At 45.4% G+C, this 23,776-nt stretch overlaps 1 protein-coding gene across 1 annotated transcript in view; it reads left to right on the top strand.

The window, feature by feature from the left end:
* Positions 1–5,932: 5,932 nt before the first annotated feature.
* Positions 5,933–23,776, top strand: part of LOC147892579 (c-Myc-binding protein) — a 42,133-nt gene continuing 24,289 nt past the window's right edge. The window contains exons 1-3 of the mRNA XM_087387599.1: positions 5,933–6,058; positions 20,118–20,190; positions 22,035–22,083. Coding sequence (XP_087243725.1) covers positions 6,056–6,058; positions 20,118–20,190; positions 22,035–22,083 — 125 coding nt within the window. The 5' untranslated portion in view covers positions 5,933–6,055. The remainder of the gene's footprint in view (positions 6,059–20,117; positions 20,191–22,034; positions 22,084–23,776) is intronic.

Genomic DNA, 23,776 nt, shown 5'->3' with positions numbered 1-23,776 from the left:
CCATGTAGGATTTGCCTTGCCAAGTGCTGAACATATGCCACGTCAACATACCTTGTTCTAGGTAATTGGAATGCCAACTCACTGCCACGGGTGCAAGATGTGTCATCCATGCATACAATGATCGAGGTATGAAATACCACGATCGAGGTATTAAATACCATGATCAAGGTAGGAAATACCACGATCGTGGTATGAAATACCTCGATCGGGTATTTGACTTGCCACCTCACTGCCACTGGTGTTGCCACGGGTGCCTAGAGTGTCGTGCCCAGATACCACGATCGAGGTTTTCGGATGCGCACGTAGGTTGCCACACACTCGAACAAGGTAGGCACGCTGGATGACACATAATCATGTTCGAGGTTTATTTGCTGAGCTGTGATTTCTGCACAATACCACGATCGAGCTTATTGATCCTCCTGAACCTCCACTCGTCAACTCCCGAACCTCCACGTGTTGAAGCTCGATTGCATGCAGTACCACGATCGAGGTAGTGCAATCCTTTGTATTTGCAAGTTGGGGGTGTCACACTTTGCCTGGAGTGGTCAAAAAGTGGACACCCTTAGCTTGCTACCACCCTCATGTAGTTGTGCGTGTATTGCAACCTCCACTTAATTGCAACTAGCACAATTGGTTGTCTGTTAGGAACCTCGACAGAACTTTTTGTGCCATGCCAGTGTCTGTAAACACGTTACGATACTTCCATGCAACCCATACTGGCCCTCGTAGAATAGTTCCCGAATTTGTGCAAAGGCTAGTCTTATAGCCACGAGTCTTTCCTCAACCCTATTGAGAGATGACACAAGTTGTGTTGGAGGTTGGAGTGCCATGTTGCCCGAGTAGAAAGTAGGTGTCTTGTTCTTTCAGAAATAATGCAGGCAAAGGTCGCAAATGCATGGTTCTGTGCTCGTCAGTTGCCCTTGTATATTGTTCATAAATTGTGAAGGCCTTGCATATTGTATAGGGACCTTCTTCAAATTTGTAGCGAACTTGAGGCTCTCGCAAATTATGCAAGGATAGCTGGGTGTGTCTTCGATGATCATGTTGCATTTCTTGGGGACTCTTACTAGCTCTTTTGCGGTTCCTTGGCATGCGATGCGGCTCCACATGCACGCTGTGTTGGTCAATTGCATGTAACTCTTAGTGTAGGTGGTAGCCTATGTTGAGGTCATACATTGTAGGAAGCATTCCGAGCATTGAATTGTCGGTTGATGTAGACTTTATCTTATAGATTTTGTTGCAAATGCTGGACATCGAGTATTTGCAATTCATTTGTTGCTTATTGAACACCAAAGCAACCTTGCTTGCAGACATTTCGGGCAGGCTGCACACAAGCGCGTTTGTAAACGTAGCTCCTCTTCTTTGGACCCATGAGTGTAGGTCCTTTTTCCCCGGGCCATGTACAACGGGGCACGCCCAATCATTCATTAGTATTCAATGGTGCATGAAACAATCACCATTGCTGATGCTAATCCATTGTACAACTGAACAGCCATTGTGCAGTACTAGAGTGAAGGCAATTCCAAGCGCTTTAGATAAGCGTATCAAGCAATTAAGCACAAGACATCTTGATGTGGAGGAGCCTTTTAGTAAGTAGATAGCTTCATCCCTCGTTGGTATGTCTTCTTGATCATGTTGAGGTGTTACCCTAAGCTTGCACCAAGGCGATGTAACTTCACAAGGTGTTGTGGAGATGTGCGTTTGCAAAATCCCTAGCAAATGTTCGTATGAATGTCTCCCGTTGAGGGCTACAACACATCTTACTATGTTCGATGTTTTTGATTTGCATATCAAGGGGGCTCCTTCGATATCAATGTTGTGAGAGTCAGGCTCGATGCACCTGTGTATTAATACCTTGTTGATATTCTCCATGGGTCAAACTAAAAAGATAGGAGTGTTGTGCGTGCATGATGTGGTGAAACAACCCGAAGCAAGGTAGAATTATATGTAAAGGACAAAGGATTGTAAAATGTGACAATGCTTAAAAACTAAAGGCATAACCATGCGATGCAAGATGTTTTATTTCCTCCCCAATGTATGTACAAGCTTGCACCTGCTCAACAAGTAGTATGTACTAAGGCTGAGCACAGGGTTACGTATAGTAAGGATTTTGTGACTTCAAGTACCGCTTATGCGTCCCACACAAATGCGGTAACAAAGCTGGAGCTATTGATAATGAATTGTCTCGAGGGACAATGATCCATTAGCAGATTCCGTGTCGTGACCATGCTATGACTATGGTACTCCATGAAAGATCGCCGCAAGCTCGAAACATCTTTGGTAGTGGAACCATGAAGTTTTACGTCAACTTCAGAACCGTCGCACATCACGATCCGGCCTTTCAACGAGGTAAGGGTGAAAATGTCTTGGAGTGCTCGCACAGGAGTAGCAAAACGGTTTTATGGGATTATGGCTAACATGAGAAACTGAGCACTTGGCACACTGGAATTCAACGAGGGGTCCATTCAACTCACTGAATTGAAGAACACCACTGACTTGTCCACAAAAAATGGGTGACGGTTAGACAACATAGCTACGAATATAGAGAAATAGAAGTTATTGCATGCATTCTAGTGTATGCCGCTTTTACTTGCTGGTCATAATCAAGATTAGATACTTGATGTGCGAAAGCGTCTTGTAGAGTAGCCTGTAGCCTTCCTTTTTGTACATCTGCAAGAATGGTGAAGTAAAAAACGGCCAATGAATGAAGCCTGTGCATGAAGGAAACGTTTTGCGCGACGTCCATAACAATAGATTCCTCGTTGAATTCTTGGATGAGACGCATTAAAGTTGGTCTCTGCTGATCATTGTCGAATGATAGCTATATGGTTGTGAGAAACGTGCGCTAGTAAGCAGGCATAACTTAGGGTGGCATTTACATATAGGTTAATACTTACTGTAGCACGATCTTCTGCGTTCGGCCCATCCGCAATGATGATCTGGTCGGATTGAGGCCCCTCAAGTTCAACTTTCACCACTATGAAAGCAATCGTCTTCATGACAGATGTGAAGGGAGCCTTCCCTATTTGCATTTGCTGAGATACCCATGGGACATAGGAGCTGATTGTAGTGTTCGGAATAAAGGATGGAATCCGATCAAACGGCTTCCCTTTGATGACAGTGGTGGTCACGCTGACATGTAGCGAGACCAAGCATGTCCCACCTTCGCCAGGTGATCTTGCTGCAATAGCCGGCCCCTCTATTCTGTAGAACCCATCTACCTCCAGAATATCCCTCAGGTGGGACACATATATGTATGGGATGTGGAGAGTGACTGTTTGCCAGTAATCGCGGTCGATCAAATCGACTCACATGTACTTCGCATAGAGGGCATCACGTGCCTTGAATGTGTTGTACTTTGAAAGCACTTTTCCTTCAAAGGCGAATCGACAGTCAATGTACTCAGAAAGGGTGCTGACCTTGACTATGGGCAATGAGTTCGGGTTAGAGGGCTTCACGAAGTTAGAAACAAGGGCTTTGCATGGAGTATGGGCACTTGGAAGTGCGTGTTCAAAAACTATATTGTCATGCTCGAAGATTTCCTCTTTCTTCGTGACTGCAGAGCTTGCAACTACGGACAAGAGGAAAAGGATTTAGCGGGTTGCTATGTTCGTATCTTGTTCGTGTGGTCATGAAGCAAATTTTAAATGCTTTGAGCACCTATAGAGCGTTAAATGTGCTACTGATGTCATTTACTTTAATGAATTCAATATGTTGTTGAAGTTATGTGTACTATTATCCAATGTATGTATTAACCAAAAAAGTGGCGCATATTTCGTGGGAAAATGAAACTGCAGAAGAGCAATGTTTACGATTGACTGTTTGTTCGCTCTATTTGCAATTACAAATGGTCACATTGTGTATTGATGGGATTGAGTAGAGGAGGGTTGGCCGTTTGTGATGCAAGGCCTCGGACATCCTTTATTCTCTCTTGGAGTGGGGAGGACAACAAACTCTGATTTGTTTTAGATTGCAGAACTTACGTACTATAATATTTGGCACTGCTACTATTAAGTATGTGGTCACTGGGCGCTGGACATCACCGGTCCTTTTTCATGCAGACATCCAAAGCGATGTTCAAAGGCCAAAAGTAGCAGCTCTGAAAAGATAACTGCTGAGGTATTTCGTTGCCTATTTAAGAAGCTTCCCTCCCGTGAGGTGTTTGAGCTTTTAAAATTTTTAGGATTTGGAGTCGACGTCAATCTGGGCTTTGGAGTCTGGGCACTAGAGACTGGAAATTGGTATGCCTTTGTTGAGCTAGGAGCCTGCTGGCTCTCTACACTTGACCTGCCACTATCGACCCCATTCGCGAGATAATACTTGGGAAGGTAAATATTTTGGCAATAGCATTTATTTAGATTCCTGTGTCTTTCATTAGTGAAACATATCAACAACGACCTTATTTCATAATCCCAACTTTACGTTATCATTAGACAAAGTAGAACGAAAATGTAGAGTAGAATGTCCTGGACCATATCTGCTACCATTACCGATTGACTCTAGAGTCCGGACAAACGATAGGCTATAGCACTGCGTAGAGTATTGTAAATGCAGCAGATTCGCCTTCCTAAAATTTGGATTAGCGGAAGCGTGAGGCATAAAAATGACATGGGCAGTGGAAATAATAGTATGTAGACTTCTTTCGGAATTCCAGAAGGTCTTTGGGACGAAGGAAGCAGTTCGACAATATGTGGTCTCAAAATTAATTTTACTGCAACAAAGTTTACGGGACGAAGAAGCTCTCTCGGTTATTTTACGATTGAAAATATAGACAACGACAATACAAGGCATAGTCTCCTTGATCCAACGAAGGGAGGGACCATGTGTTTTGTAAATCGTAGCAACGACATAGTTGTATTAAATTTGGACATGTGAAGCTTTGCCTCTCCATAGTTGAAGCCCCGTTTGACTCTCTAAAGGATGATGCTGGAGCCCGAAATCATTGGGGGAGGTTTCTTGCTCAAACGCCTAACGTAAATGTTCATCGTGCACTTCATGGTACCTTTAACATGGTCACCCTTAAGGAGCTTGCGAACTGCAAAGGAAAAGATTGCAATTTTAAGTTGAATCTGCTATTATGATAACATTGGTAACTTACCCTTGGTATATGCCTGATTTGCCACAGCCTCAAAATCTCTCTTGAGGGAGGACTTCTTCTTCTTCTTCATGCCAACTAACTTAGTGAAGGAACCACCTTTCTCGGAAGCATGCTTCACATCCAGCAAGTCGACTGGAACGTTTATTGTGGTGCGTGGCAGAGAGGACGGAATCATGCATGTGGCAGAGCAGCTCACTGGCACCCCTGCTAAAAGACGACCTACCTACCTTAGCGACATGGAATTGAACAGAGAACACTACTATTCCAACTATTCCAATGGCCCAAAAATGAGAAGCAACTTGTATCTACATCCGTGCCACCCATCCCCTTCTGAACGTCCGTTGAGTTAGTGTCATCGACGCAGTAGGGCCCTCCGTTGGCTTCGTATTTCTTCAACTCCGCACACGTACATAAAAGACAAGCCAATCAAATAAAGTTGAATTCGGAATTTGAAATTGGAAGAAATGCAGGTAAAGTGCAAGTCGAAAAGCATGCAAGGGATGCAGGAGGTAAATTAGGTGTAGATCAAAGAGCATGCACGCTATGCAGCAAGTGCACGCAGAAAGAAGTGAACGAAGCAACGCGAAAGAGGTTCAACCTCGTCCAAACGTGCGGCTTCCGGTGTCCATCGATTCAAGAGCTCCCAAAACAAACCAGCACTTATCACGCACACGTGGAGCAATATTGCAAAGAACGCCAATACAGGGATGCCACGGAAATAAAGCGAATTAAAATAATCCTAAGCTTGAATTTCAATTGTTTGGGGCCAATTCGTTACTATGACCTACCACGGCAGGATACTTGCCTGTTGGCCGTTACAAAGTGCCCTGACACTGTTCCGTACCACACCACTTTCATCTTTCTCCCACACCACTTTCAGCTGCTCATCGATCTCGCTTCATCGACGACATTTTGCCGCAACCAGCATTGCCTTCCCTACTCCTCTTTTTCTTCTTCATGGTACGTCTCTCTCTCTCTCTCTCTCTCCCCTTCTCGATCAACGATGTGCATATTTTCCTTTCCCGTTCTGCTGCAGCAAAGCGAATCCTCGACAATTCTAACCAGTTTCTGTGGCCACTGCGAAGTGCCTTTCGTTATGCCCGTTGTTGGTTTGTTACACGTCCTATTCCCCTACCTTGATTTCGGAAAGTACCCTCCATGTCGAATTTGAAATTTCATGGAAATTTAGAGCGTGTATAACACACGCGGGCGGTGTTGAGCGTTCAAATCAAACCATGTGAAGTCTCTGCAGCAGGGGGGAGCCCTTCTGTGAGGGGACCCTCTGAGAAGTAAGACTGCAGTCATTGTCCACCGGTGTGGAAGGTGTTCCTGGAAGCCGTCGCTGGAGTTGCCTTGCATCTTTGGGGCGCTTGAGCTGTCCCATGCACCCCCTGAGGAAGCACGAGCATGATGCTATGTACCACCCATTACCAAGAGGACCTAGTTGACCACCAGGGCCCTACCAGCTAGGAGAGTTTGGCCGAGGTCCAATACAGAAGCTTGCGCTGCACACTCTCCAATATTGGAGCAATCTGCTGCTCTGCTGGTATGTCAATGCCAACGTGGCAGCCTAGATATCTGACTATGTTCCCCTCGGAATTTGACGAAAGCCAAGTGCCGCCTTTCAATTCTGGATCTGTGGAAACCAATTGATTTGGTCCTGGCCCTTGAGGCCAAGCATACATCGCTAGGGCTCCCTGTACCCCCTCTAAGCTCTCCTCGGTGCCCTCTACAGAGAGTGCCGTGTCATCTGCAAACTTTGAATCCAAAAGCTCCTCCCCTTGCCGGATTGGAAGCCTCATCCCGGTGAGTCCTGCTGCCTGGGAATGCAAAAATTGCCCAAAGCCTCTGCTACAAAGAGGAAGAGGAAGGCAAGGGGATAGCCCTAGTAAACTGAGCAAGAAAGAGAGAAGGCCTCACCTGTGTCGTCTGCAAACTCTAAATCCAAAAGCTCCTCCTTGTGTCGGATCGAAAGCCTCATCCCGGTGAGTTTTGCTGTAGTGGAATGGAGAAAGTAACCCAAAGCCTCTGCTACAAAGAGGAAGAGGAAGGGGCTGTTAGAAAAGTCACTGCCCCACCTGTGAGCCCCCGTTTTGAGGGGACAAGGGGGCAGGGGACTGTAGGGGGGTAGGGGACAGAAGACCTACCAGGCTGGAAACACGCACAGCAAAGGAGAGGGGCGCGGCCCTTCTACGCAGCTCATGGAGCAGAAAACGGCGTGGCAGCAGCAACCCATGTGCTGGGCACATGGGCCCTTTTATAGGTTTGGGCCAAGCCAACCAACCAGGTCGGTGGAGGCCAGCCTACAGGTCGGAGTTGCAAGCAGGGGGCAGACCCCCTGCTGGTCGGTTTTTACAGCCCCAAGCAGGGCCTATATAAAGTCCCCTCTCCCCCCCTCATTTCCCATCACCTGCACTTACAGCCTTGCACACAGGCAAGCGCGCAGAGGGAGAGAAGTGGCTCAGCACTTGACAGCATCCTTTGGCTGTTTGTACATGCTCACCCGTTGAGCTTTTGTCTGCCCACGATTGTGGAAGAATATATCTGAGTTTTGGCTATCTCTTTCAACGTCTCTCCGAGTGTTGTATGAGCTAGATTGGGAGTGAGGTGTGAGTGATTCTATCCCCTATTTCCAACAGGGGCCAAGGGGCAGCCTTGCCGATCTGAGTGAAAAAATGAAGGCCTCACCTGTGTGGCTGTCAATGAGCATTTGACTGTGCTCCCTGCATACATAGCCAAGACCCCTCGAATCCATCTCTTCTAGAAGCTCATCCTATGTATAGTCCCCTCTAGCTCCAACCTGTCATAGGCCTTCTCAAAATCCAGAAGAAGGATTGCGATAGGATGAGACTCCTCCCGTGCCCAATCCACTGCCTCCCAAAAGTGAAGCTATTATTTAGGATGCTGCGTTCTTGAACAAAACCTATTTGTGTGTGGTGAATGATATTAGTGAGTCGCCTCAACCACAAACTAGAGGACTTGGCTAAGATCTTGTAAGGAGTGTCTAGCAAGGTGATCAGTCTCCATTGATGAATGTCAGTCGTGTTCCGCCTTTTCGGGATCAAACAAATCTAGCCTCGAATCAAGCATTGCGGAAGAGAGTTTGAGTCAAAGATCCCTCTTGAAAAGCCAGCCAAAGGGGGGTGAGGATATGCTCCCAGAATCACCGAAAGAAGGACGGAGTCAAGCCATCCTCTCCAAGGCACTTTTGAGGCAGAAGGGCCGTGAGGGTCTCCTAGAGCTCCTCATCAGTAAATGGTGCCTCTGACTGCCTACTCAAGCTTGGAGGGACCATTGTTAGAATCTGATCTCACATCGCCTCTTGGGCTGTAAAAATTGGGGGAGACTCCTCAACAACGGTCGATAGAAGTGTATGGTCATCTCAAGGATCTTTTGTGGATTCACATGCATTTGACCACTCACATTCCTCAACCACCGAAGTGGAGTCCCAGTTGATCGCGGCTCAAAATTGTCTGGTCATCCTATCTCCTTGCTATACCCATCTTGCTTGGGAAGAGTGATAAGAGAACTTTGCTCGTCGGATCTCCATGGCCTGAAGGTCAAGCTTCGCACTCTTGTACCGCTCTCTGAGCCAATGTGGGTCTGAATCATGCTCCTTGAGGTGCTCTAGGGATGCTAAACCCCGTCTTAGTGCTCTCTCTTGCTCCTATAGAGCGTGCCTTTAACTGAAAGCCTGAGATTGGAGCTCCTCTATAGCTTGCCCTTCGGAGCACCCTCTGGCTACTGCCAAATCTCAGACATTGTCTATTGCATTTTGTCCTCCTAAAGTAGAGCATCTGGAATCCAAACCCTCTTCTGAGGGAATCCATGAAGGGGCTGCTCTAAGTGAAGCACAATCAGACATTGTCATGCCTACCAAACTTCCCATGGAAGCCCCTCTATGCATGCCCAATCCCCCACGTAAAATGTGTCGAGGCACTCTTGCAAATCATGATAAAAGAGAAGGTTGCCAAGGAGCGTGGTGAACTCTGCCTCTCTCCACGGATCATTACCACTGATTGTGAAAATGAATTGCTCCCACATGCTCCTCTCCGTTGCTGGCATCTTTGAGAAAGAGCTCCTCCTTGATTGTCCTCCTCAAACTCCCAAAGTGTGATAGGAGGTTGAGACTGGGGGGGGGGGGGGGGGGGGCGGGGGAGAAGAGGATGAAGGGGGGACCGTTGCAGTGGGGGGAGGGGGGGAGGATGGGGAGCTGGAGACGAAGTGGGCGGGGGGCAAATCGTGATGATTTGATTGGGACAAGAGGGGGCGGGGTGCGGAGGAGTGTGGAGGGGGAGGGGGCGGTGGAGAGGGATCTAGTGGAGGCGGGAGGGACTAGGGGAACATGATGAGACAGAGCTGCAGCCTCCCATAAGGCCTGATGTGGTGCAAAAGCTTGAGAATTGTAGGCCTTTGTTGTCGGTGGGTCCATTGGGAGGTCAAAGAATACCTTACCTTGAGGGTGTCCGGAGTGGGAGCCATTTGGCCTGTTCGTCTGAAGAGGGGATGCTATGGTCGGCTCTGTTGCTGCCTGTTTGAGTCCTTTGTTGCTGCCCGTTTGAGTCTAGCCCTCCGCCTACTATTCTTCGTGGCCTTCTTGCTAGGATTCTTCTACTCCACCTTAGTCAACGCCCCCTAGGAGCACTCCACCAGGTGGCCTGGGACTCTTTCTGCGGCCTGTGAGGATGCTAAGCTTTGTTTGCCTAAGCCTCTCTCCACTGCTCCTGTCAAGCCTCAGGGGGAGGAGCCCATTCCTGCCCCCTAATACAAGCCCACGCCAAATGACCCATCTGTTTGTAGCGGAGACACTGACCTAGTAGTCCAAAGACCTCAATCCTCTATTAGAACTCTCCCTCATCCAAGGTCTCAAGGAAAATCTCCTAAGGAAGGGACTCTGGGCTCTCTACAATGATCTTGAGTCGAGGCACCCCGTCATTTGCCACAGCCAAGAAATGCTGAAACCACTGAGGACTCCAACATTGTGCCAAGATGGGCCATTATTCTCTCGTGTACCCTGGGAGCGTCACTGGGAAGCAAAGCATGTGATGTGTCGAGTCCATGTCCTTGACTGTAAATCCATGATGCCAAGGGATGAAGTACACAAGGAGATGGCCAAGGAGAATGGGATCTGCTCCACAAGGGCCTGAGTGGTGTCCGGGGAACTGAATTGGAGAAGAAAAAGACTTCTCCCGTAGATGTTAACCTCTTGGATGTGGTCGTACACTCTAGCACTGGAATCGCCTGTATCTATCACATATCTAATGTAACATGTAGTAAAACAACCTTAAACTAACTGCAATTAAGAATTAAATAGCACTGAGAGCGATAGAGAGATAAAGAGAATGCGAATCTAACACAAGACACACAAATTGGCATGCAATGCAATGTGCAATTACTAGATGAATGCAATGAGCTGATTACAATGATTAGCCAGTTTAGGTCTGGGCTATGACTAATTCAGTATGCTGCTGTTGACGAATAGATGCTGATGGAGAGGATGTAGTGGCTGTTGAGGAAGAGCTGGGCTGTGGGAGGCCTGCTGGATTTGAGGGGAAGCCTTCCCAATGCTGCTCCTAGCTGCGTGGAAGACTATGGACTTGCTGCTGTATGCTGACTGCTGTGTGGGATGAATGCTGAGGATGGAGGCTGACTGCTGAAGACTGAACTGCATGAGCTGAATGCTGAAATGAACGGGCTGGTATCTCCTTTTATAGTCTTTTTAGGGCAGACTGTTCGACCCTGGTCGGATGGTCAATGCCGGCCATCGACCCTAGTTGTATGGTCAATGCCCGCCATTGATTCTGGTCTGGCTAGATCGGTCAAAGTCAATGTTGACAAAAATTCAATGCATTGACTTTTGGACCACAAATTCCACTCTGGTTTTTTGGCTTGCGTTGTCTTCTGCTGCCCAAAACCATGCGAATCTGCTGCTAATTGATGCTGGGAAATGATGTTTGTGCAGCCAAGTGTCACTGCCACATCTGTGCCTAGAGCTAGTGCATGTGACAATTGACTCCTTGTGGGAGCGAGTCCAACAACAATCCTGCACACCATTGCTCTTTGACTGGACTGCGTTCCTACCCTGCTGTTTGTCTGCTGGAGAATGAAGAACCTTAACAGCTTGGGGAGTCAAGGGTGTTGCCATGTGAGCCCTTCTTGCCAGACCAAGGGTCACCAGCAAGGAAAATTCTTTAGAAAAACAAACACTGACGTTGGGTTGCCAAAAGGGAACGGGGGCTTGGTCATCCAAAGGTTATTTCTTTTGCTTCAATGTGTTTGCCTCAAACCTACAATTATTATACTTAAAAGTTGGTTCTCATTTTCTATGATGAAATTAGACGCCATTTGGTTGCTGTCCTGAGCATTTTGACATGATTCTTTTTTTAAAGCATATTTCATTTGATCCGTCTAAGCCAATGTGTGACTCTCACATTACTTTACTTCCATCTTTCAAGGACAGAATTAACGATTCAGCTTGCTTATTCTAGGCCAGAGCTTGCACTCAAACATCAGTGGAGGATAGATCTTGCTCTTGGAGTGATTTTTAGTTGATTTTGGAGTTGGTTTTCACGGCTGGATTGGAGATATTAATATACCTGAGCGTTGTATTCATTTGTGTAGTTGTGTGCATATTCCGAGTAGGATATAGAGTTCTTAGGTTTGATCTTGTGGATGACTAATTTTCTGCTGAGTGTTCTTCCATGTTGCTAGAAGCCTACATGATTCGATTTTTCAACTTGGTATTAGAGAGAGTTTTACCCAAATTTGGGGACAGTGGCAAGCTGGACAAGAGCAGCTATTTGACGAGGAAGGTGAAGATAAGGAGCCACATGGTGGCTTCAATGATTTGGAAGGTGAAGATAAGGAGCCACACAATGGCTACGAAGAATTGGAAGGGGGCTTGGAATGTTGAATTGAAACCAAAGGATCAAGTGGATGCCATGGGTACCACAGTGACACCAGCTGATCCAGAATAGTGGAAGAATGTGACAAAATATGAAGAGGGGAGAGGAGAAGAGTGGAGATGAGGAGAGAGGGCACAGCTAGAGAGCACACCACAAATGACTAACTGTACACTAGAATTAGTTGAAAAAATAGAATATATACAAACCCTTTTAGGGTTAGGGTTAGGGGATCTAACCCTTTCCTTTATAGCACTCTATAAGGTTAGTGCTATGCACATATGATCACGTGATGGTGCTATGCACACATGATCACATGATGTTGAGCGTGAACTCTCAACACCTTCCCTCAAGATCAACATCATGAAGTAGGCCTTCCCTCAAGATGATGATTCTGGGGAATCGAAGAAGGACTGAGCATTACATTCCATCACACCCCTTTAATGGGAATGTCCTTCCTCTGCATCAAACCAAGAGCTAGTCGGTGTTTCTCGAATAGCTATTTACCGAGTGGTTTGGTAAAGATGTCTGCAACATTCTCTTTGCTATCACAATGCTGCAGTGTGATGTCACCAAGTAACACTCTTTCTCTGATGCAATGCTCTCTGACATCAATGTGCTTTGTCCTGGAGTGATATACTGGATTTTTGGCCAATGCTTGAGCCGATTGATTATCACAGTATATTGTTGTTGGCTTTGACTCATCAAAGTAATCTGTTTCTGACAATAGTCTTCTGAGCCATATAGCCTCACATGCACCTGTAGTGAGTGCCCTATATTCTGCTTCAGTCGAAGACAAAGAAACAGTTGGCTGTTTGTTTGACAACCATGATATAGCACCTTGACCAAGGAAAAATGCATATCCCTGTGTCGATCTTCTGGTCTCATGATCTCCAGCATAGTCACTGTCACAGTATCCATGCAACCGTGGATGACTTCCTCTGTATTCTATCCCAAACTGTGTTGTACCTCTGATGTATCTCAAGACTCTTTTGGCTGCATTCCAGTGAGACTGTTTTGGATTTGCCATAAACTGTGCTAGTGAGCTTACTGCATAACAAATATCTGGCCGTGTGATTGTCAGATATATAAGAGATCCAATGAGTTGCATGTAGTATCTGTCATTGACTGTAGGCTTTTCTGAATCTTTAGTAAGTTTCAAACTCTGTTCCATGGGAGTGGCTGCAATCTTGCAATCTGCCATATGAAACTTCTTCAGGAGACTGTCAACATACTTGAGCTGACTCATGAATGTGCTATCTGAATCTCTCCAGAACTCAATTCCAAGACAATAGTGCATAAGTCCAAGATCTTTCATGTCGAACTCTGCAGATAAGTCTTGTTTTAATTTTCTGATGAAGCTATCCTTGCTTCCTATCACAATCAGATCATCTACGTACAAAAGTGCAATAGTAATATCTTCCCCTTGAACTTTATAGTAGAGAGTATGATCTGCATTGGACTTCATGTATCCCAGATCAGCAAAATACTTGTCAATTCTGCTGTACCAACTTCTGGGTGCTTGTTTTAAGCCATAGAGACTTTTCTTGAGATGGCAAACCTTGTTCTCCTTTGCTGGTTCAACATAACCGGCTGGTTGTTGCATGTAGACTTCCTCGTCTAAATAACCATTGAGAAATGCATTCTTGACATCGAGCTGATACACATTCCATTTGTTGAGTGTCGCTAGTGATATCAAGAACCGTATGGAATCCATCTTTGCTACTGGAGCATAAGTCTCATCATAATCTTGGCCATATTGTTGTGCAAATCCTTTTGCGACTAATTTGGAATCCATCTTTGCTACTGGAGCATAAGTCTCATCATAATCTTGGCCATATTGTTGTGCAAATCCTTTTGCGACTAATTTGGCTTTGTATCTCTGAATACTGCCATCTGGATTGTATTTCACTTTGTATACCCATTTGTTGTTTCCTGGTGGAAGGTCGCATAATTCCCAAGTGTTATTTTTATACAAAGCATCCATTTCTTCATTCATAGCAGTTTGCCATTCTGGCTTGTCTACTGCATCTTCGAAGTACACTGGCTCTTCTGTAGCCATGATGGTAGTCATAAGAGCATAGTTGGTGGTTTCCACCTGAATTGCTTTGCCTTTCTGAGCATATGTCAATCTGGATGGTGGTCTGCTTTCCCTAGTAGACCGTCTGAGCTGCTGTGGCTCTGCTTGGGGTGTTGCTGGCAATTCTTGCTCTTCTTCATCAACCTGTTCTGTAGATGACTGTGAAGTCGATGCTTCTATCTCCTGTGTAGGTGAGGTTTTCCATTCTGATTCCTCATCAAAGATTACATCTCTGGAGATAATGACTTTGCGGTTGATGGGATCATACAATTTGTATGCTTTGCTTTCTTCACTGTAGCCAACCATGATGCATTTGCGTGACTTCGCATCCAATTTCCTGCGATGATCATCATGTATGTGGGCATATGCTATGCAACCAAATATGCGGAGATGCCCAATGCGTGGCTTGTATCCAGTGAATGCTTCATAAGGAGTCATACCTTGTATCGGCTCGGTAGGAAGCCGATTAAGCAAGTAGTTAGCTGTAGCTATTGCTTCTGCCCAATACTGATTCGGAAGATGCTTTTCACTAAGCATTGCTCTAGCACTGTCTGCTAAAGTCCCATTCTTCCTTTCAGCTCTTGCATTCTGCTGAGGAGTATCTGCACATGTAAATTGTCTTCGAATGCCGTGATTTTTGCAAAAGTTCATGAATGCTGAAGACATGTATTCACCTCCTCTGTCTGATCTCATGACCTTGATCTTTCTGCCTGTCTGGTTTTCTACCATGGCTTTGAATTCTTGAAATCTGGAAAACACTTCAGATTTCTCTTTCAGAGAGTAGACCCAACAATATCTACTGTAATCATCGATGAAGGTCAAGTAATAAAGTGAACCATTGATGCTGCGGGTCTGGGCATAACCCCATACATCTGTATGAATCAAATCAAGAATACCTCGTGCACGAGAGGTACTTCTGACAAAGTTGGTTCGCTTTTGTTTGCCGAAGCAGCATGCTTCACAAACTTTTCCAAGAAACTGTAGCTTCGGAATCCCAATTGCCATATTTTGATTCCTTAGATCTAACAAGTACTTGAAGTTGACATGACTATATCTCTTGTGCCATTTTGCAGATAGTGGCATTTGTTGCATTTGAGCTGACATGGCATGCTTGTCTGGTACTGTAGCTAGCATCCTGTATAAGTGTCCTTTCTTGACACCTTTTGCTACTAGCTGACCTCTTTTGGATTTGTCTCTGATAGTGCATTCATCACCGTCGAAGATGACTTTGTAGTTGTGTTCCGTCATTTGACCTACTGACAAAAGATTCTTGCTGAGCTTCGGAACATAGAGCACATCTTTGACTAATCCTTTTGTACCACCTGTCCCTTGAACCGGATTCGGTGTATTGTCTGCTGTGTAGATGACATTCTTTTGATCTTCTAATGGCTTCATTTCTGTGAACCATTCCTGATGATTTGTCATATGAGATGATGCACCGCTATTGATGTATCAAGGATCCTGTTCCACTTGGTCGACTTGATAGCTGAAATCCTCTTTGGGATTGAAATTAGTGTCTAGGTGCATTGTATCAGTCTGATGCAATTCCTCACTTGCAAGAAACATATTGCCATGTTCATTTGCAAAATGACTGTGACTAGAATGTCCACCACGATGATTTCCTCTTCCTCGGGAATTCCCTCGATTACTGCTGGATTGACCGCCTTGGTCATACTGCTTCTTGCGGCAATCTCTTTCATAGTGTCCAAACTTGTGACAGTAGTTGCACTGGATGTTTGACACATTGGTGGATGCATTCCCTCGTCCTTGGAATCTTCCTCGGTTGGAATGATTTCCTCTTTGCTGATTTTGATGTTGCTGATGCTGATGCTGATGCTGATGCTGATTCTGACTTTGATTTTGTTGATGATGACCACTTTTCTGATATGATCTACCTCTGTTTTTGCCTTTGCTTCTGCTTCTGTCTGAAGCTGTGAATGCCTGATCATTAGAATGACCTTTACGTGCTTGAATGGCCTGAGTCCTGAGTCCTTTACCAAGTAGAACTGACTGAAGTTCTTCCAGTGTTGGAATTTGCCGTTGGATGGCAATACTCTGGACTAGATTCTCATATCCTTCTCCTAGTCCATTTAGGATTACTTGAACCATTTCTGCGGGATTCAGAGTCTCTCCTGCTGCTGCAAGTTGATTGTTGTAGTCTTTGATGCGGAGTACATAAGCATGACCGGTTTCACTGCTGTTGCGGAAACTCTGGTTGATCTGGTTTCTCAGGGTGAGAATCCTGGATGTGTTCTTGGACTCGTAGAGAGCTGCGAACATATCCCATGCTTCTTTTGATGTCTTGACTGTGTTGAGCTGTCCTAGCATGACATCTTGCACATTCTGCTTGATCAGGTGATAGGCATACTTGTCTTTCTTATCCCATTCTGCTTGGGCTCGGGCAATGGTAGGATCTGCTACTGGTGCGGAAACTGTTTGTGTAGATGTAGATCCCATTGCTGGTGCTGTGACAACAGATGGAGTAGAGCTACTGGTGGCTGGATCGGCCAATGGTCTAGGTATAGATCCATCGACATACTCCCATTTGTCCTGAAGCACAAGAATGGTCTCCATTCGGTATTTCCATGTACCGTAATTGGAGTTGTCTAACTTAGCAGATGCCTCCAGATTGAGGTTGCTAGTCGACATGGTGCAAACAATGTACTCAAAAAAGTGTCCTGGAAAACTCTGTATGAATCAACTGCAAATACACTGAAGATGCCAAGTGAAATATCTGTACCGTCGGTGAAGATAGAACTGCAGTATATAAAATCTGATCTGTGTTACAAGGCTTGTGGCAATGATGCCGAGAATAGCCAAGAGGCTTTACAAGGCTGAAATGATGTGCACGATGCCGTGAGATAGCCGAATAGGCTTTACAATGGTGGCATGTGTGTGTGAAATCAAATGATATCTGCCCACTGAATCAATCTGCAATGCCTCTGAACTCTGAAGTCTGCTCACTGAACTGATGAACGTAAGGTTTCAGGTAATGTAATGATGTGAAATCGGATGTGAGCGTATGGACTGACTCCGAGTAGGTACTAGTCGGGAATTTCGGGCATGGCTTAGATTGGCAACTTGGGAAAATTCAAAGCGTCCCCTCTATGGCGATCTAGTCTACTCTGATCTAGATCTAAACCAACCGTCGATCGATGAAAGAACAGCAAATAATTCCTTTTCTTTTGTTCTTTTTAAGTGCTGGGTCAGATGCGTCGATGTAGAGGCAAATGTGCGTGAAGGAAGTGGTTTTGTCGGCGAGGCTCAAATGTGAGTGTAACTTGCGCCGAAATATGCGCGTGATGTAACGAGCGCGTAGAGCAGGAAAAACCGAGCGACTTTCCTTTTTGGAGCACCCTCAAATTCTTCCTGGATCAAGAGATATGACTTGATCTAGGTGGAGGGGCAAAAGGAGTGCAAATGGTGCTCAATGATGATGTGTCACTGTGAGTCACATGCAGTGATGATGTGGCACTGTGCTTAGCAAGAGGTGTGCCAGTGAAGCTCTGTGCTGAGGTGGCAGGAGTGTGCACAGTGTGCCTGGCAAGGGACTGTGCCTGCAGAGGGTCAGTGCTGACTGGACTGCTGAGGTGGCACAGATGATGTCAGCAGGGTGACGTGGCAATGTTGACGTGGCACAGGTGACGTGGCTGATGACGTGTCACTGATGATGTGGTAAGTGACGTGGCTGATGACGTGTCACTGATGACGTATCAGGTGACGTGGCAGTTGGTGATGACGTGGTAGTCGGTGATGATGTGGCAGTCAATGATGACGTGGCAATCGATGATGACGTGCAGTCGGTGATGACGTGGCCTGATGACGTGGATTGCTGACGTGTCAATGTTGATGTGTCAATGCTGACGTGGGCTGCTGACGTGGCAGTCGGCTGCCACGTGTCAGATAAGATTACGTGGCACTTGGAGATAAGGTGCCACATGTCCAACTGTGGGTCAACCAATTAACCCAAGGTGATCTTCACTGGACCGTGGTTCTATCCTATCTGCCACGTGTCGACCAATGGTGCACCGGAATCTATCCAAGATTCTGACGGAATCTTGGAGATTCCGTCATCTTCTCCGTTGATTCGTTGCTTGGAGGGCCGGTGTAGAGGCTCTGTTGGAGAGGCTTGCGTGCAGTTGGTCGTCGGAGATGGCGCTGTCCGCTAGGGAGCCCGCAGAAAGGAGCCGTCGGTGGCTGTGATGGCTGTGAGAGCCTTGGAAATCGCGCATTCGGCCGATCGTGAGCTCTTGGAGCTTAGATGGCGATGGAGGTGGCCCGTGAGCCCGCGATGAACCCGTTGTTGCGCGGAGCGGCCGTTGAAGACGCTGGGCTTTGGAGCTATGTAGTCGTTGTAGGAGCGGTTGCCTTGCTTGTCGTAGAAGACAAGCAAGTCTTGGCTTTGTTAAAGGAGACCTTCGGGTTGGAGCCGGACATGACTTTAGTAGCCAGACTTGCTGCGCTCTATCTTGCTCTGCGAAGATGAGAAGCGGAGCAATGGCCTGATCACGAAGGCTAAAGTCTGTCAGGGAGCTTGGAGAAAGGAGGAAGGGCCTCTCCTTACCTTCGCCATGAGGGGCTCCTCCAAAGTCATGGTAGGAAGGAGGATTCACAGTGGGCATCGATGGCAGTGGAGGTCACCTTACAACATGAGTGTTGTGCATGAGCTTTGCGCTGGTCCGCCTTCGCTCATGAGCTCATGCTGCAGTCCGTTGAAGAGCCTTCGTTTGGAGCCTTGGAGCTGTTTGTTGAAGGCTCTGGCGGATGAAGCTGTGTGGACTTGGAGGAGTCGAAGCAATTGGAGCTCTCCAGTTACATGAGAGACTTGGATTCTCGCAGGACTTGAGCTCCAAACATAACTCTTTCTCTTCTCTCTTCGAAGAGAGATCTCACTAAAGCTTTACTTGTTCTTTGCAGAGATAAGACTCCCTATCTTTCCTTTCTTACTCCAAGTACAAAGGAAGCAGAACACTCTCTCTCACCGTAGATCTCTCAATCTCTCAAGAATAGAATTCTCTCGCAGAAGAACGAAAATCTTTCACAAACTCTTGAAGGAGATGAACGGAAATATCTCACCAAATGGACGGAATTTTCTCTCAACGGAAGTGAAGGGAAGAATCTCACAATCACTCAAGAGAACTCTCAATCTCACAATCTCTCTCACACTCTCAAGAATCTCAATGTCTCAGCGGAAGACAAGGAAGCTCTGATACCATGACAAAATATGAAGAGGGGAGAGGAGAAGAGTGGAGATGAGGAGAGAGGGCACAGCTAGAGAACACACCACAAATGACTAACTGTACACTAGAATTAGTTGAAAAAATAGAATATATACAAACCCTTTTAGGGTTAGGGTTAGGGGATCTAACCCTTTCCTTTATAGCACTCTATAAGGTTAGTGCTATGCACATATGATCACGTGATGGTGCTATGCACACATTATCACATGATGTTGAGCGTGAACTCTCAACAGAATGGGAGAAGGATATAGAGGTGTTCTTTGATCATTACCACAACATCAAGATTTAGATGGAGTGAGTCCGGTCATTTAGTTCACGAATACTTCAGAGGAGGCTTGGACCATATCGAAAGACTGCTAGGAGACAAACAAAACTAGCCAGATTCTTATGCTCTAGGATCAGTTGTTAAAATGAAGGTGGAGGAAAGAGACGTGGTGAATGAGGATTTGATTAAGGTCAAGGTTGTCAGGGATCAGCCAGCAGCTGTACATAAGGTTGACACAAATTAGTTGGTGGTGTCGTGCTAGATATGCCTCCTAGAAGCTTCAAACGTTTGGTTATGAGAGAGAGAGAGAGAGAGAGAGAGAGAGATGTCCTTGGAGATTGGTAAGAAAATTTACAATGGTAATAAAAAACTTTTACAACATTGCTAGCCTTTCACGTGTGTTGTTGATCTAACTATTTTCATCTTGAAGAAGCAGCAAGGTGCAATCTTGTATTACAGGTATAAATATTTTGGAGGCTCATTGCCTTATCTAAGATATGACAAGTGGCTCAATGTTGATTGAATACTGCAGGCAAGTGAATCTAAGAAAGAAGCATTTCGAAAGTACTTGGAGTCAAGTGGAGTGCTTGATGCTCTCACCAAAGGTTTGATAACTCTATTCATTGCCCTTCCTATATGAAGCCAACAGTCTGCTGTCAAGAGACTTTGATAATCTATAAGCGACCTTCTGTATACTTAAGCAGTACACGTGCTATATTGGCTTACCAAAGCTTTGGAGAGTGAATTGGTGGTTCATTTAATCACTCTGTTGCACACTAGTAGATTAAACAGAATTGTGTAGCAAAGCATAGACTCAATCGCACACTTGCACACTGTTGCCACTGAACTGAACCCTGCTTATTCAGTGCAAGCATTAACTGAGTAGGGGAATGCATGAAAGAAAGAGAGAAAGAAAGAAAGAAAGAAAGAAATATTAACATCCTCGGGATAATCTATAAGTGACCTTCTGTATACTTAAGCAGTACACGTGCTATATTGGCTTACCAAAGCTTTGGAGAGTGAATTGGTGGTTCATTTAATCACTCTGTTGCACACTAGTAGATTAAACAGAATTGTGTAGCAAAGCATAGACTCAATCGAACACTTGCAGACTGTTGCCACTGAACTGAACCCTGCTTATTCAGTGCAAGCATTAACTGAGTAGGGGAATGCATGAAAGAAAGAGAGAAAGAAAGAAAGAAAGAAAGAAAGAAATATTAACATCCTCGGGAGGCCTCGCGGGCCTATGGGACAACGTACATCAAGCGAAAATAACTCATACAAGCCTCGAGGGGCTGAAGCAAAGGGCTCGCTAGGGCCCTTGCTGAGTGTATACTAAGCTAAAGAGCTCAAACAAGAACTCAAATACAAACTGAAAGCTAACACTTAGAAGCCGAAACCCGACACATAGTGGCTCTCCAGCGGGCTGCGAGAATATCCCGTATCTGCGTTTGTCGAGCTGTCTCTCGCTGTGGTGGGGGACATGGTCTCCTCGATGTTTGGATCCAATGACCTATGTCAAGAGTGATGCATCGTCTCTGGCGGTCCCCTCTGAGGAGAGCTGAGATAGGCTTGACCTTGATCGTATGTGATCTTGCTACTCTCCGTGTCGTATGTGGCATCTACATCCCTCGCTCGACAATATCGTTGTCAGCTCTCTGCGCTGATTTATATTGCCCTAGTATAAGCGAACTCGTCCTCCACCCCACTGTGTCCTGGAGCGGCCTCAAATGCATATAAATTCGTGACACGCCTCTGTGCTCGGTCTCCCTCAATAACTTGTGGTGTTGTCATCTCCTGTTGCTCTTTGATCTGTCGCAATAGTGTCTCTCTGTGTCGTCACATCTCAATCAGATAGAGCCCACAATGCAGACCTGGTCAGTCTACACCCACTGTTGGGCGCTGATGACATCAGCGGGGATGTCATAGTAGCTAGTCCCTGCTATGCGTGATGGAGTTTATGGTTTTCAACCTTATGAGTGACTATCAAGAGAATCAGAGGATGAGTTTTGGCATGTTCCTGTACTCATTCAGGTATATAGTTTTGAAATAGCTCACTTAGTGAAGGTAAGATGGTAACTATGAATGCCAAAGTTACTATATTGTAGCAGTGCTTTCTTGGACGTTATAGATAATTGAGCTTTACGTAGAACTTTCAAAATAGTAATCTCGGTGGACTATCAAAATACAGAATTTGATCTCACCATTAATTGATAGTGGTTGGCAGAAGCATTTTTCCTTCGTATAAATGAATGGATAAGACAGCTGGGCTTTCATTTAGGCACACGACTTATAAGAATTAAATTTAAGTAAAAGAGTTTAGGTTCTGCAATTGAATGGTATGAGCAGTGAGCAAAATTAAGCATGCTAAGGGAAGCCAATGAGAGAAATTTGTGAGTATTGTGTACTTGTAAAGCATCCAGACTTAAACTTTTATTTCTGATGGCAGTGCTGGTGGCTCTGTACGAGGAAAATGAGAAACCTTCATCGGCAATTGAGTGAGTTACGAATGAATCTATGTTGTGATATAATATATCGCCTTGTTTTCCCAATACAAGATTTGCAATTTGAATGTTTTTTTTGTGATTGCCATTACCTTAGTTGTAAGAAAATCCATTTGCATGGTTGAGGAGAGTGCACCACAGGATTTAGAAAGGGGAGGCCAGTTATACAGTGCTATTGCCTCTCCCATTCTGCCTGGATGCTTCCGGATGGCTGAGTTTTAGGGATAATAAATGGGATGTATCAAGCTCCCTTGCACACAGAGGACTCCTAGGAATCAGGAGCTCTTCTTGAACCTCAAAGTTACAGTGTTTTCAAAGTATGATCTGCCCCAGAAGCGTGCGGTCGGGGCAGGGTAACCTCTATCATTTTCTAGTCAGGGTAACCTTTACCATTTTTCTAGTTATCAATTTTGTTGGTGTGGTCGATCAGGTGCATAGTGTGGGAACCTGATCCATACTGCTACTTAGATTTTATCATCAACTGAAGCGATTGTTGACCTACTCACGTATGCTTCATGAACTCTAAAACTTGAACCAATGAAAGGATGTAACCCAATAGGACTATAAGAACTTTAAATGGGAATTTGGTGACGAATCTTGAAGATAGAGGTTGTAAGAAATCCTAGATTTATTATATTTAGAAATGTGCTAAGGAACAGAAAGGAGACTGAGATAGCAGAGAACAAGGAATAATTGTATTGCTTGAATGTCTGTAGGGTAGATGTAGTTGTCATCCATACAATTGGGCCTCTCTTATATAGAGAGTGAAGAGTCACACATGAAAAGGTATGTACTCCAAAGGGTATGTGCATGAAGAGGTGTGTACCCCTTGTGAAGGGTGTGACCCTTGATGAGAGGGTACATTACAATAGGAATGTCTCTTCAATAGGATGTCTCTTGTGAAGGGTTGTGCCTCATTAGGAAGTGTCCCGTCGAAAGGGCAAGGGTTGTGCCTCATAGGAAGTGTCCGGTCGAAAGGGCATACCCTTCCACAAGTGTCCATTCATCAAACCATCCATAAGTCTAGAAATAGAGAAAGGAATACGTCACAGATCGTGACATCGCCTCCCACTCAAAAGAAGACCCTGGTGGAGATAATGAACTGATGTAGAAAATATCACGGTAAATTCTGAAAATACTGCTGTAAAATGTCAGGGTACTGCTGTAAGTCTTCATCAGATTGCCAAGTAGCGTCGGAGTCGTCCAGATCTCGAGCGTTCATGACTGGCTGAGTAAAGATATACTTTAGAGAGTGATGGTCTGTCTTGACCACAGAGTTGGCTCCCATGAGATAATGTTTCCAAGAGCGATAAGCATGTACAACAGCAAGAAACTCCTTATCATAAACCTGATATCGGGTTTGGATATCAAAATGTTTATGGCTGTCAAAAGCAATAACTCTGCCTTCTTGCATCAAGACTGCTCTTGTAGCGATGTCGGAAGCATCGGTCATGACCTCAAATGGAAGGTTTGGGTCAGCAATAGCCATAACTGGTGTGGTAGTGAGTGCTTGCTTGAGTTGTTGGAAACTATACTCTGTTTTGGGAAGCCACTGAAAAACTGCTGTGCTTTTCAATAATTCGGACATAGGAGCTGCGATTTCGAAAAACTGATAGACCTTTGTATGGTAGAAGTTTGCCAATCCGAGAAAAGAGCGGACATCATGAACATTCTTAGGAGTAGGCCA

This window comes from Dipteris shenzhenensis, chromosome 16 (assembly GCF_047967505.1).
Source record: "Dipteris shenzhenensis isolate YYH24624 ecotype China chromosome 16, Dip_SZ_1.0, whole genome shotgun sequence".
In the NCBI taxonomy this organism is placed as follows: domain Eukaryota; kingdom Viridiplantae; phylum Streptophyta; class Polypodiopsida; order Gleicheniales; family Dipteridaceae; genus Dipteris; species Dipteris shenzhenensis.
The sequence above is the reverse complement of the archived record's forward strand: the minus strand, read 5'-3'. Positions and strand labels throughout refer to the sequence as shown.